Here is a 12,724-nt window from a genome sequence, read left to right as displayed (position 1 = left end):
AGGCTGTAGATCCAGGGGTAGGGAAGAGGATGAAGGGGCAGAAGTAGGCCCTGGCACTTGCATCTTTGCGGGGGCCTACCAGGAGCTGCTTCACCCCCCAACCTGTACCATATAGGCCAGGAATGTGTGTTATGGTTACACCTAACTTCAAGTGGGATGCAGTCTTCATTCCGGAAGGCCATATGCTTAGTTAAAAAATAAAAGGAGAATGGCTCTCAGGGGACAGCTAGCAGTCTGCCACCAAGGCCACGGGTGGACCCTGGCCCTCCCAACCCCTTTCTCAAACATCTGCAGCCACTTAATGGACATTTGGTACACACTTGAGGCACCGCTTCCAGATAAAGTTAACAAAAAAGGGATTCATCACAATTTAAAAACAAAGATGAAACCAAATATTTAAAAATCAGTAATAGTCACGATTTCATCTTAGTGAGAGGGATGGTACTGTCTGCCATCTTTCACTGAAAACATCATTTCTGGGGCCATGATGGAGAGCTGGGGCTTCAGGTCAGCTTCACAGATGGTTTCTTTTCTTCCTCTTTCTTTTCGCTAAATCAGAAAAGCTAAAATTACCGTTAGAAGTAGCAACAAGTGATTGATGACTCTGTCTCGTGGTCCTGGTGTTGCGGCCATAGGTGGAGAGAGAAATCGGGGCAGTTTCTCAGTGAAAGCTGCTTCCAGGGTTTTGTCGGAACTATGTCCACTTGGGAGCTTGAAGGCTCCGTGTTTCATCTTAGGACTGCCTCTTAGAGTCCTCCCACCCTTTGATTCAATTTTAGTCTAAAAGGCACGTCTTTAAGTTCTGTTGCAGCCCTCGGATGTGGTTTTTAACTATGCGCAGTAAATGTCCTGTCTGTCTTTGGGACGAGAGGAGAAAACCACCACGTAGAGCACAGACTGCCTGGATCCGAATACTTTTCAAAATCATACCACCTGTGTAACTTTGGACACGTTATTTGAATTTTCCCTGCCTCGATTTCCTAAACAATAAAGTGGAGAGCGATAGTACCCGTGACTATCGTACGAGCCAAAGCACACAACCTCCCTGCCCTGTCCGGGCACACGAGTCACACTCAGTGCAGATGCGTCACAGCGATGGGTATTGTTTTCGGGTATTTGTCAACTCTAGACCATCCGAGACTTTCAGACCACAGTTCAGTCTTCCTGCGAAATCCTGGTTTCTTCTTCATGCTTCTCCCCAAAAGTCCCCGAAGTGGGGGGAGCTCCTGGACGTCTGAATTATTGAAGACATGGCAGAGTGCCTTCCGAGTCAGAGAGACAGTCTTCACTTGCATCACGAGCATCATAAAATGTCTTTTCATCTTACTCATCATCTCAAAAACCCGCGTGAGCCCTGTTGTAGACAGTGCACTTTGGTGGGGAAAGCAGTCTTCTCCCTGCTACCTGGTTCTCTGCCTGGCACACGGGGGGATGTGCTCAGATGCCTCCACTGGCATCTTCAGTGCTAAACTGAGACCGAGGGCGTATCGACGGAGACCGTCTGGTCTTTGCAGACGACTTTGCAGAGGACTGTCCCTGCTTTTCTGTGAGCAGCGTCACTCTTGCTGCATGCAGGGTTGGGGCCTCCTCAGTCCTGGCCTCCGTACGGCCTGCTTCACGAGATGCACAGGAAACCAGCAAACCCGCCTTTCCCCCGTAGCGTGGTCTGCGGGGGGCGAATGCGACAAGAAACTGAGAGCGCATCTCTCTGAAGGGCACACTCACTAGGGCCCGCTGCCCACTCCGCCCTCAGCAGCTGTATCCCGATTGTCAGTGGCGCTCGGGCCTGCATCACGTGGGTTTCTGTGACTCCCGGCAGTCGTCGGATGAGGGGTTTTGCCATTGGCTTGTCCTGCGTCCTTTGTGAACAGTGTTTGTAACTCATTTTGCAGGTGGTTTCAGAAGCTTCACGCCAATAATGGGGCTTTTGCCCATTTTTCCTGCTTGTTTTGGCCTTTTTTCATTTAGTGACAAAATGAATTAAAGTGTTTTTTTTTTTTTTTCCTTTGTGTGTGAGGTTTTCTTTGAAGGTGAGAAGAAACCGATGGCCTCATGTTGTCATCTGACCCATTTTTATAGCCTATCCTGTGCCCCGGGCCGGATGAGCTGCTGAGTCAGTGAAACCTAATTTTCAGATATTCGTCGCTGTGTTTCCTTTCCTTACTTTCCATTTTTGGGTGAAATCAGTGCACTCACAGAACGACTTGTCCTGGGACCTAGATTCAGAGCTGTATTCACATGGAGCCCTGCCCAAGATTTATGTTTATGATATTATACGGAGTTGTGCCGTTTACATGATTAGTTATGTCATTACTTTTAGGCTCAGATGATCCACTTTTGTGATGTGGGCTATGACACAGCGAAATAGTAGAACAAAAATACAAACTTAACAATGAAAATATCTGTATGGAGACAGGTTCCAGACTGTTCACTGAATCCAGCAGAGGTAAACTGACTAACTGCTGTAACTACTAAATATAAAATAGGTGATGAGAATATACCGTTCAGCACAGGGAATTATACCCATTATCCTGTAATAACCGATACTGGAATATAATCTACGTAAGTGCCGAATCGCTATGCTGTGTACCTGAAGCTAACACAATATTATAAATCAGCTATACTTCAATAAAAAAAAAGCGTTAATGGGATTTCTGTGAAAATTGTAATTGCTTGCATTGCAAATCTCTGAACACAATTGTTTTAACTCCCCTTTTCCTCTGAAGTCAGCAAAGCTCCAGGGAGCACACTTTGGGAACCTTTCCCTACTCTGGATGAGAGCATTTCTAGACCAGAAGTGGTGAATGGGGTATGGGTGGGAGGGGGCTGGCCCTGGCTGAGGTATAAAGAGAACAAAACCCAGAAACTGAAGAAACAACAGGTGTGGGCTTCTTGTTTGGGAGAGTTGGGGAATCAGGAATTTAAGCTATGTCTCCTAAGTGTTTCTCTTTCTCCTTCCTCGTCCCTTACAGAGTAAAAGCCAGGGCTCCGTCTTTGTCCGGATCCACGCCCCATGGCAAGTGCTGGCCCGAGAGGCGGAATTCTTGAAGATCAAAGTTCCCACCAAGAAAGTATGAGCATGTTTCTTTTGGGTTTGGGGCCTCCCGAGGGCTGGCTGGATGTGTGAATAGCTTCGGGAACAGGGCCAGGTGGGACCTGGGTTCTGCGGAGTTGGAATCACACTTGTCTCCCTGGGGACGCTAAGTTTGGGACAGTGGAGGAGACGAGGAAGAGATGGGAGGGGAGATCGTGTCACCTCAGAGCACCGCCAGGACGTGCTCCACGAGCAGCTCACGTTGCCCGGGCCCAGCTTCCTGATTTCTCTGTTACAGCCCCCTTCTCCCTCCCTCCCAGCATGGCCAGGCATTTCTTTGGAGCGAGCATAGCCATGAGCGCAGACTAGCGAGCCTTGCCGACTGGGCAGGCAGCTTGCGGGGGGAATAGCGCCAGGCTTGCCCTGAAGACACCTCTTCTGGTTGTGACTCTGTCACTAAGTTTGGTGTGATCGTGGGTTTCTGTGAAATGGAAGGTTATTTCTCACTCGGGTTGATCAAAGTCACCTGGGGAAAGTGTCCATCGTGCTCATGCCCGGACCCCACTGGTGATTTGATTTAGTTGGCTGGTATGGAATGAGGCTTTGGCATCAGTATTGTGAAAAAAAAAAATATCCCCAGGAGGTTTTGATATACATCATGGTTGAGAGCCACACATTCAGACGATTTCTGAGGTCCTTTTCAGCCATTGGAGTCTATGTATCACTTAAAAATTCCCCAAGGAATTCCTGGGTGACAGTTTCCTTGCATAAGAAAATCCAGCAGATACCTCCAAAGATAAAAGAAGTGTGTCCACAGATTCACTCTTCTTTCTTCTTACCAGGTATCTTAGGAGAAAGGGTGGTTATTGACTGATTATTTGAGGCGTCTCTAGAAAGGGCCCTGGAACAGGTGATACTCTAGTTTAACCATAAATGATCTAGAGTTGATCTGTCTCTGACACACACACACACACACACATATCCATCAATAGTTTACTTCCCAAGTGGTGACCTAGCTTTGCAGAGATCACGACTTCATCATTCTTACTGCCGTTTACCATAAATGTTCACCATCCCCGTCATTAACAGAACTACGTATTTGCTGCTTTCTACACAACCACTATTACCACCCACCTTCTCTTGTCACCATCTCCACTATCAGTAGCATGGTTAGAGAGAGCAGAACGTTTGGACTAGCATCACTGGCTATGTGTACACCATCTTTGCTACAGCAGATCTACTCTTCTCATCAGAAATCACTCATCAGATATCGTCATGTGTGATGCTGTGTCACGCACCCCTTATTCAAAAAGGATGAACTCTGTGGGTTCTGCCCTTATAGATCTGTTAAGGTGGATAACACACCCGTGGCAGGAGGACAAATGACTATTGAACAGTGAACAAGCATGAGCATGAATATTGGCTACAAACACCTTGCCAGTAAAAGGTACATGTTTGGGGGCCACACGCCTGAGTGTCTTGGTTTCACGAGGACCACGCTGTGACCTTCTCCCCTTCAGTTGCACTGCTCAGTTCTCTGTCTCCTTGTTTTTGACCCCTCACTCCCAGCACCGCTGTCCTCAGGTGCAGGCACCGTCCTGGCTCTGGACCTCCGCCCCTCCTCTGCTGATGGTGTCCCCATTTGATGGCCACACGACCCAAGTCAGCTATGGACAGAGGCGTCTGCTTCCCTCTGGGGGTGCCCTCACTTAACCAACCTTCCCCTTTTCTTTCTCCTGTCTTCCTTCTGCCTTCTATATATATATATATATATTTTTTTTTTTTCTTCTCCTTTCTCTGGCCTATCTGAATATCTAACGTTCTCTTAATCTCTTCGGTTTATAACTTGCTTCCTATGTTTTTATCTGTGCTGGCTGATCCTTGGAAAGAAGGTGAGCAAACTTTAATGCCGCTGCTATTGCTTCTCCCCCCAGGACAGTCCTTTCTGCGGGAAATACAGAGACTTAGAGGAAGTGTGCACCCTTCCCCTCTCCGCTCTTTGTCCCTTCTTCTCCTTTGCTGCTCTTCCATCCTTCCTCACCCTCATGCTCGTCCGTCCCTTCTTCCCTCTCCCTTCCACCTCTCTCCTGATGCCCTGATGCCGTCTCCTAGCCTCCCTCTCTGTTCTTGGAACATCTGACCGCACCTCTCTCTCTGTCACCTCCTCCTCACCTTATTCACAGTCTCAGTCCCCAAGTAGTGCTGGTCACTCTGGTCTCTGCTTGTCCTTTCACAAGCTCATGCCTGCGGGAGCATAGTTTTCCTTATGTGACACATCTGCCCTCAGAGCTCGTGTGCCCCATACACTAAGCCTATTGGAACTTACCACCTATTGTTTAGGAAGTACCTGCACTTGGATCTGCAGTTGACGTGACTAGAGCAAGGACGTGTCATGACGCAGCCACCTCTGAGTCGCCTTCCTTCTTTTGCTTTTTTGCATTTCTTTTTTTATCATTTAAATATATTTGACGTATAACCTTGTGTAAATTTTAGGTGTACAACATATTAATTTGATACACTCATAGATTGTGATATGATTGCCACTGTAGCCATAACTAGCCTCTCTGTTACGTTACCTAATTATCCTTTTTAGTGGCTGGAATCACTAAATTCCGGACTCTTAGCAGCTTTGATGGTTATGATACACTATTGCTGTGTATGTTCACTCTGCTGTGCATTCGATCTCTAGGGCTCATTTACTACCTGTTGCAAGTTTGGACCCTTAACTAGCGTCTGTCCTATCCCTCCACCCCCATTGCCTGGTAACCACCATTTTCTCCTTGTTTTAACAAGGTTGGCTTTTTAGATTCCACGTGTAAGTGACGTCATACAGTGCTTTTCTTCCCTTGACTCACTCACCTGGAGTAACGTGCTCCAGGTCCAGCCGCGGTGCTGCAGATGTCAGGGTTTCCTTCTTTCTCAGGGCTGAATGATGTTCCATGATATGCATGTGTGTGTGTGTACTTATATATATAATACGATCTTCTTTATGCATTCATTTGTTGTTGGACCCTTCGGTTGTTTCTTCCCCTCCTTCCCTTTTATTTTGGAGGCATAGGGTGGTAGCCACTGCATCAGTCGAGTCCTCGGAAGACTGGGCTTCTAGCCCTGGTTCTGCACTCACCTGGTGTGTGATTTGGGTGTGTCACCTCATCTTCCGGAGCCTCAGTTTCCTCATCTGTGATGTGGGCATAGTGACAGCTGCCCTGTTTTTCTTAGAAGGTTGTTGTAAGAATCCAGTTCTTGACTATGGAAACACAGGAGTTTATTACCGTGTCTGTGTTCTCAAACATTTATGTGTGTATTCTCAATTCCTAGTTCCCCAGTCACCTTCCCTCCTGACGGAATAGGCAGCCAACACTGATGGAGCTCCCAGAGGAAGGGAGTCTGTGGAGAGACCCTGAAGGGCTCAGAAACCATCAGAGCCCCCAGAGTCTACAGCCCAGGGCACAACAGGAAGAAGGCACACACCCCGACATCCCAGCACGGATTAAATGCTGTGTCAAGTAGCAGCCCATTAGCACAGCACAGCACAGATTCTGTCTGGGAAAATGCTGGTCCAGGGAGCAAAGCCAGGTGGTGGCCCTGATGAGCATCAGATGTAACGGAAGGAACTTTTCCCCGTAGTGTCTAGGCCCCGGACTCCACACAGGTGGACCGTTCTGGCATCCTCTGCGGGCTCAGCCGCAGGGCCCCAGATCTCCTTTGTACTCACAGACCGCAGCGGCTTGTGACTGACCTCCCAGGGGGTGTTGTAACCATGAGAGGAGGATATAACTTGGTATGCCGGGTGGGATGCCGATTCCAGGGGCGGGTTAGACCCAGTTCCTGGGGTGAGAAAGGAGCATGGTGGTGAGGACGACACGGGGCAGTCTGCAGGGCTAGCGCTGAGTCCAGTGGCGTTTTCCCCTCTTTTTAATGGGCTTGGGAAGTGACTACAATGGGAGTAAACCACATTCGCAGACAGCCACGTCCTGGCAGCAGGGGTGGGCGGGGAGGAAGACTGAGGCATGGGGTGGGGTCGGTCAGCATCCTCCATTCTGGTGGAGGCCGATGGAGGTTTGGATCATAACTCAGTAGGGTCCGGAGAGACCGGGAAGATGGGGAGGAAATCACAACATCAAGATCTCCAACCTGGACGAATCCACAGTAGTGCGTCCAGGGACACGGAGTCCTGAGCACAGATATTAACCATGGGCGGTGGGGGGGGAGTCTTGGAAGGAAGCCTTTGTTTTCCAAAAACAACAACAGAAGAGCCAGTATTTTGTGAGGGACACTCGGCATCCTTGCACAGGAAGGGGGCAGGAAGGCCTGGCCTTTGGCCCTGAGCAACCTGGGACGGTTTGAAATGGATGCTTTCTCACCTCTGTTCTTTACCAAGGTGGTCAATATCTATGTTGATTTGTCACTGACTTTTTTATATATACGAACGAGCACCCCGCCTCCGGGAGAATTGATGGGGACGAGGTAACAGAGTCCGTTCTGGTCATATTAACAAAAGCTTGTTCATCCAGCCAGAGTCCACTAATTTCGGAAGAAGGGACATGCCTGGGATGGGTGGAAATCACTTTTGTCCAGTCTGTCAAAGTTTTCGTAGCTTTGTTGATAGAATGATTGATATTACAGGGGTCACGTTTACTGTTCCCAGGAGCCTGTAAGGGCTTTAGCTTACGAGTTCTTCGCATGCACGTAGATGCTGTTCACGTCCACCCAGTGGTACCTTTAGGAACGCAGGCTCAGAGCTCCCCTTATCTCCCAAACAGGAGTAGTGAGTGCTGTGGAGGGCTGCCGTAAGGAGAAGTGACCATGTATTTGGAGGCCTGTCGCAGAGGCGTAGCCTGTCTTACTACTGTTTTCGGTATCGTCATTCGCGTGTGATGTGTGTAGGGCGCACAGCTGGCCCGGATCGGGACTGCTCCTCCCTGCTACTTCTCTTCCCAGCAGCATCTGCAGTGTTGGGTCCAGTTCCTGAAATCTGGCCAGGCAGCCAGCAGCCCAGACGGGGACTCGCCGTAGAGGCAGGAATAGGTGGCCTCTGGGCTGCGTGCTGGAGGGCTCCTGTTTCACAGGGCGTGGGTCCTTGGGGCATCGGTAAACATGATGGCTCCAAGTGCGAGATCTGCGGCGCGGTCACGGGGAAAGCCAACAGGAAGACTGCTCAGACCCCACGGCACAGAGGCGAGAGCTCAAAGGCGCCCGTTTCAAAGGGTAGAGACAGCCGGTGGGACAAGCGGAGACCTTGCTCTCCCTCCACGAATCTGGGTTATGTGATTCACATCTCAGCCTATGTCCCCAAAAAGGACTTGAGATGGATTACGACCAAAAGCATAGATACAAATGGATCATTTTGAAAGGGGACAAATAAAAAAGAATCATTAATTTGGGGGGAAGTGGGAAGTGCAGGGGAAATAATGATCATAGAAATAAGAAAATAAGGGCGATGGATGCAAGTGAGACAAATACATTCTGAGCTTCCTGGTAGCCAAGGCAGAAATGACTACGGTTTACGTAATCTGCAGAAATAAGCATCTGTTTGGTAAAATGAGGCGAACTTTTTCCTGTTGCTAAAGCATAATTTTATGTAAAGGACATGAACAATATAAGGGACATGTTTTCAGTAAATATGAGTTTTATATAAGGTGCTGGAATGTTCTTCCTATGGCCGTTTCTTAAACCGATTCTGGGCAAAAACTGAGGGTGTCGTGTTTAACTGTAGTTCAGGAAAGGTTGTACTACCAAGTTATGTAGGTAGATTTCTGCTGCGCTAACTCAATTCAGGGATAAAGCTTAGAGCAGAAATGCCATTCAGACTTTAATTCTCTCCGTGGAATCCATGTTTTGAAATATTTTTTTAATCTACTAAACTGCATTTATTAAGGAATAATTCATCTTCTCATTTCCATGAACTGAAAACATACAGAACTGCCGTTAAGCATTTTCTGATGTGAGAAAATCATTGTTACCACGTTGGACTAATATAATTCCAGTTAAAAAGCAGAGAAACGTGACATTTTAGTTAGCTCGAGTGGCCCCTTAGGAGGAAAACATTAATTCCATTAAGCTTTGTAAATTATTGGAAGTTGTTCTCAGTAACCTATTACTGGCTTTCTAGACATTCTGATCTGGTAACCATGACTTTTGCAAAAGTTGTACGGGAAGACCCTCCCCCAGATTCTGGTGCCCACCCAGCTTCAGGGGCCACTCAGCCAGGCCAGGACTCGAGCACCTCTGCCTTCTCAGTTATCCAGAGGTGAGGCTTGGATTAGTAAGGTTTCTCTAGAGAAACAGAACTAACAGGATATGTGTATGTACATATATTTTATATATATATATATATATATATATATTTATTTATTTATTTATTTATTTATATATTTATTATGAGGAATTGGCCCAGGAAAGTATGCAGGCTGGGAGGTCCCATGGTCTGCTGCTGGCAAAGGTGGAGCCCCAGGAGAGCTGACGATGTAAGTTCCAGTCCAAATGCCAGTAGGCTCGCACCCAAGAAGAGCCAGTGTTTCGGTTTGAATCTGAAGGCAGGGAAAGGCTGATGTCCAGGTCAGCAGGCAGAAGGAGTCCCCTCTTACTTGCAGGAAGGTCAGGCTTTTTATTCTGTTCATGTCTTCAACTGATTGGATGAGGCCCACCCACATTGCAGAGGGCCGTCTTTTTCATTCAGTCTACCCATCCAGATGGTAATCTCATCGGAAAACACCCTCAAAGACACACCCAAAAGAACGTTCAACCCAATGTCTAGGCACCCCTGTGGCCCAGTCAAGCTGACACGTGAAATTAGCCATCGCAAGGCTTGTACTTTTTAAAATTTAATTTAATATTTTTTTGGCTGTGTTGGGTCTTCATTGCTGCACGCGGGCTTTCTCTAGTTGCAGTGAGCGGGGGCTACTCTTCTTTCCGGTGCATGGGCTTCTCATTGCGGTGGCTTCTCTAGTTGCAGAGCACGGGCTCTAGGCGCGTGGGCTTCAGTAGTTGTGGCACGAGGGCTCAGTAGTTGTGGCTCGCAGGCCCTAGAGCAGAGGCTCAGTTGTTGTGGCACACAGGCTTAGTTGCTCTGCAGCATATGGGATCTTCCTGGACCAGGGCTTGAACCTGTGTCCCCTGCATTGGCAGGAGGATTCTTAACCACTGTGCCACCAGGGAAGCCCAAGGCTTGTACTTTTAAGGTCTGTAATCCTCTTTGTAGTGGGTTGAGTAGTGGTGTCCAAAAATGACATGTCACAGTCCTAAGCCTGGAATTTGTGAATTTGATCTTATTTGGAAAAAGAGTCTTTGCAGATATAATTAGTTAAGGATCTCGAGAAGAGATCATCCTGGACTTCGTGGGGGGACTCAATTCCAGTGACAGGTGTCGTTATAAGAGAGATTTGAGACACACAAACACGGGGGGAGAAGGCCGTGTGAAGACAGAGGCAGAGACTGGAGCGACGTGGCCCTGAGCCGAGGAATGCCTGGGGCCCTCAGAGGCGGGGAGAGGCAAGGCGGCCTTTTCCCTCAGAGCCTTTGGAGGGAGCACAGCCCTGCCGGAATCTCGATTTCAGACTTGCGGCTGTGAGGAAGTAGAATTCCGTTGTTTGAAGCCACCCCGTTCGTGGCGGTTTCTTATGGCAGCCGTAGGGAACAATTACCGCGTTCCTCTGGGCAGGAGAACAATAAGTAGACAGGCCTGGACCCGGTTCTCTGACAGGCTTGTTGGCTTGCTCTGCATCCCAAGAATCCACTTTGCATCTTCTGAGATTGCTTGAAATAGGCTTGCTCACTTCTTGATGCTGGGTTTTGAGGGTGTTTAGAGGAGTCTTTGTACAAGCGTCCTTCTGCATCTCCTTGGATGTCTCACGTTCCGTCCTGCTTTGATGAGATTGGAGAGTCTAGGCGAGGCTCAATTCAGCACGGATCGTGGAGGGACACTCGCTGTGGCTAAGAAGAGCTGCTTGTTCAGTTCAACAACTGTTTTTCCATTTATAGTTCTGTTTCTAAGGATGATTGTTGGTTCAAGTGAAAACTTCTGCCTTGGTAAGAGGTATCTGTAAATAAGGATGTTAGCATGTTTTAAAGCTTGAAACATTTCATAATTCTTACCTTTGACTTTGAGGAGAAAGGTTCATAAAACCAGTCTCGATGATCCATCAGTGATCAATCAGAACAAAATATCTGAAGATGAAAAATCTTGTAACCATAGATATAAGTTGATAAATAGATAATTAAATGAATTGAGTAAATAGATAATTAAATGAAATGAATTAAATATAGCGAATGCTTCCTATGTGCTGTGTGCTTTGGTAAGAACCTTACGTGCATTATTTGTTTTTATCCTCACAACAGCAGCATGAAGTAGGTACTAGCTCTAGCCCCAGTTTATAGATGAGGAAACGGAGGCTCAGACAGTTTAATAAACTTATCTGAGGTCACACAGCTTCAAGGAGGTAGATCGAGGACTCAAACGCGTTTTGTCTGACTCCAAAGCCATGCTCCTACCCTCTCACTTTAGTGAAGAATCTATACCTGGGCTGGAGGTGGCATGGTCTCAAAGTGTATTACTGTAGAATGATAGCCTTTTGTTTAAAAAAATTTCCATGGTCTAACAAACTGTAGAAACACTAATACTAAAATTTATTTGACCAATTAAAAGTTCTAAAAACCCTGCAGTAAAGGAAATGGTTCAGCTTTGTCCAGCCCTTTTCCTGCTGAATGCCTCTTAGTATCTTGGGAAACCAGTGGTCTGTAGAATGTACTCTGCAGTAATCCTAGGCTGGAGGGAACCAGAGCTGTAGCTGTTCACACTGGTGGGTTGTGGGTGGGACTCCCCTTGCTGTCACTGCCTGTCCCCACGCATTTGTTTTCAATAGCGATGGAGCCGAGAGGCTTGGGTTTACATTTGATATCTTTATGGGCTTTCTGGTGCCCGTTCTTTGATTGCCACTTAGATAGGCTGGAAAGAGCGCAGAACACGTTGACTTACACTTTTTTGTTTTCTGTAATGCTTCTTATCTTCAAAATTCAGAAAAAAATTAATCGGTGCCACTTCCATGCCGTTGTCTCCCTGCGGAACCCGAGATGGCTCCCGGCCAACTTGCGGACATGCGCTCAGGCCTGGCAAGACCGCAGGCCCCGGGCTGTTAGCAGACAGGCCTGACTCAGGGCTCACAGACAGTGATGCCAAAAATAGGAAAACGTGTAATGGGAAATGAACTTGAATTTTTTTTTTTTTTTTTTTGCGGTACGCGGGCCTCTCACTGTTGTGGCCTCTCCCGTTGCAGAGCACAGGCTCCGGACGCGCAGGCTCAGCGGCCATGGCTCACGGGCCCAGCCGCTCCGCGGCACATGGGATCCTCCCGGACCGGGGCACGAACCCGCATCCCCTGCATCGGCAGGCGGCCCCTCAACCACTGCGCCACCAGGCAAGCCCTGAACTTGAATTTTTAAAATTAACTTGTTTTCAGGCTCGTGGTTGAAAAAAAATTGAAAGAGAAGTGGTGCTTTTCCTTTTGAAAGCCTCAAGTCATGTCCAGCTGAACTGGGGCAGCTCCTGCCAGATGGGCTGGCTGGGACCTGGACCCTGGGCCCTGTGCAGGTGGTGCTGAGAGCAGAGGGCAGTGGATAGAATTTGTCGTCCAATGTTGGGCCCTTCTGAGGGTGAGAGAGCTACTAATAATCCCGCCAGGACAGCAGTGGTAA

General features: G+C 47.9%; 1 protein-coding gene across 3 annotated transcripts in view; it reads left to right on the top strand.

The window, feature by feature from the left end:
* The window catches only part of ANO2 (anoctamin 2), a 333,147-nt gene that overhangs the window by 69,931 nt on the left and 250,492 nt on the right, over positions 1–12,724 (top strand). For 2 of the 3 annotated variants that reach the window (XM_027093346.1, XM_027093344.1), the window contains exon 4: positions 2,973–3,071. The exons of the other annotated variant lie outside the window; for it this stretch is intronic. In XM_027093346.1, coding sequence (XP_026949147.1) covers positions 2,973–3,071 — 99 coding nt within the window. The remainder of the gene's footprint in view (positions 1–2,972; positions 3,072–12,724) is intronic. 3 annotated transcript variants of the gene reach the window in all.

This window comes from Aethalodelphis obliquidens, unplaced genomic scaffold (genome assembly GCF_003676395.1).
Source record: "Aethalodelphis obliquidens isolate GAN/ISIS:26980383/991018 unplaced genomic scaffold, ASM367639v1 scaffold83, whole genome shotgun sequence".
Classification (NCBI taxonomy): domain Eukaryota; kingdom Metazoa; phylum Chordata; class Mammalia; order Artiodactyla; family Delphinidae; genus Aethalodelphis; species Aethalodelphis obliquidens.
The sequence above is the reverse complement of the archived record's forward strand: the minus strand, read 5'-3'. Positions and strand labels throughout refer to the sequence as shown.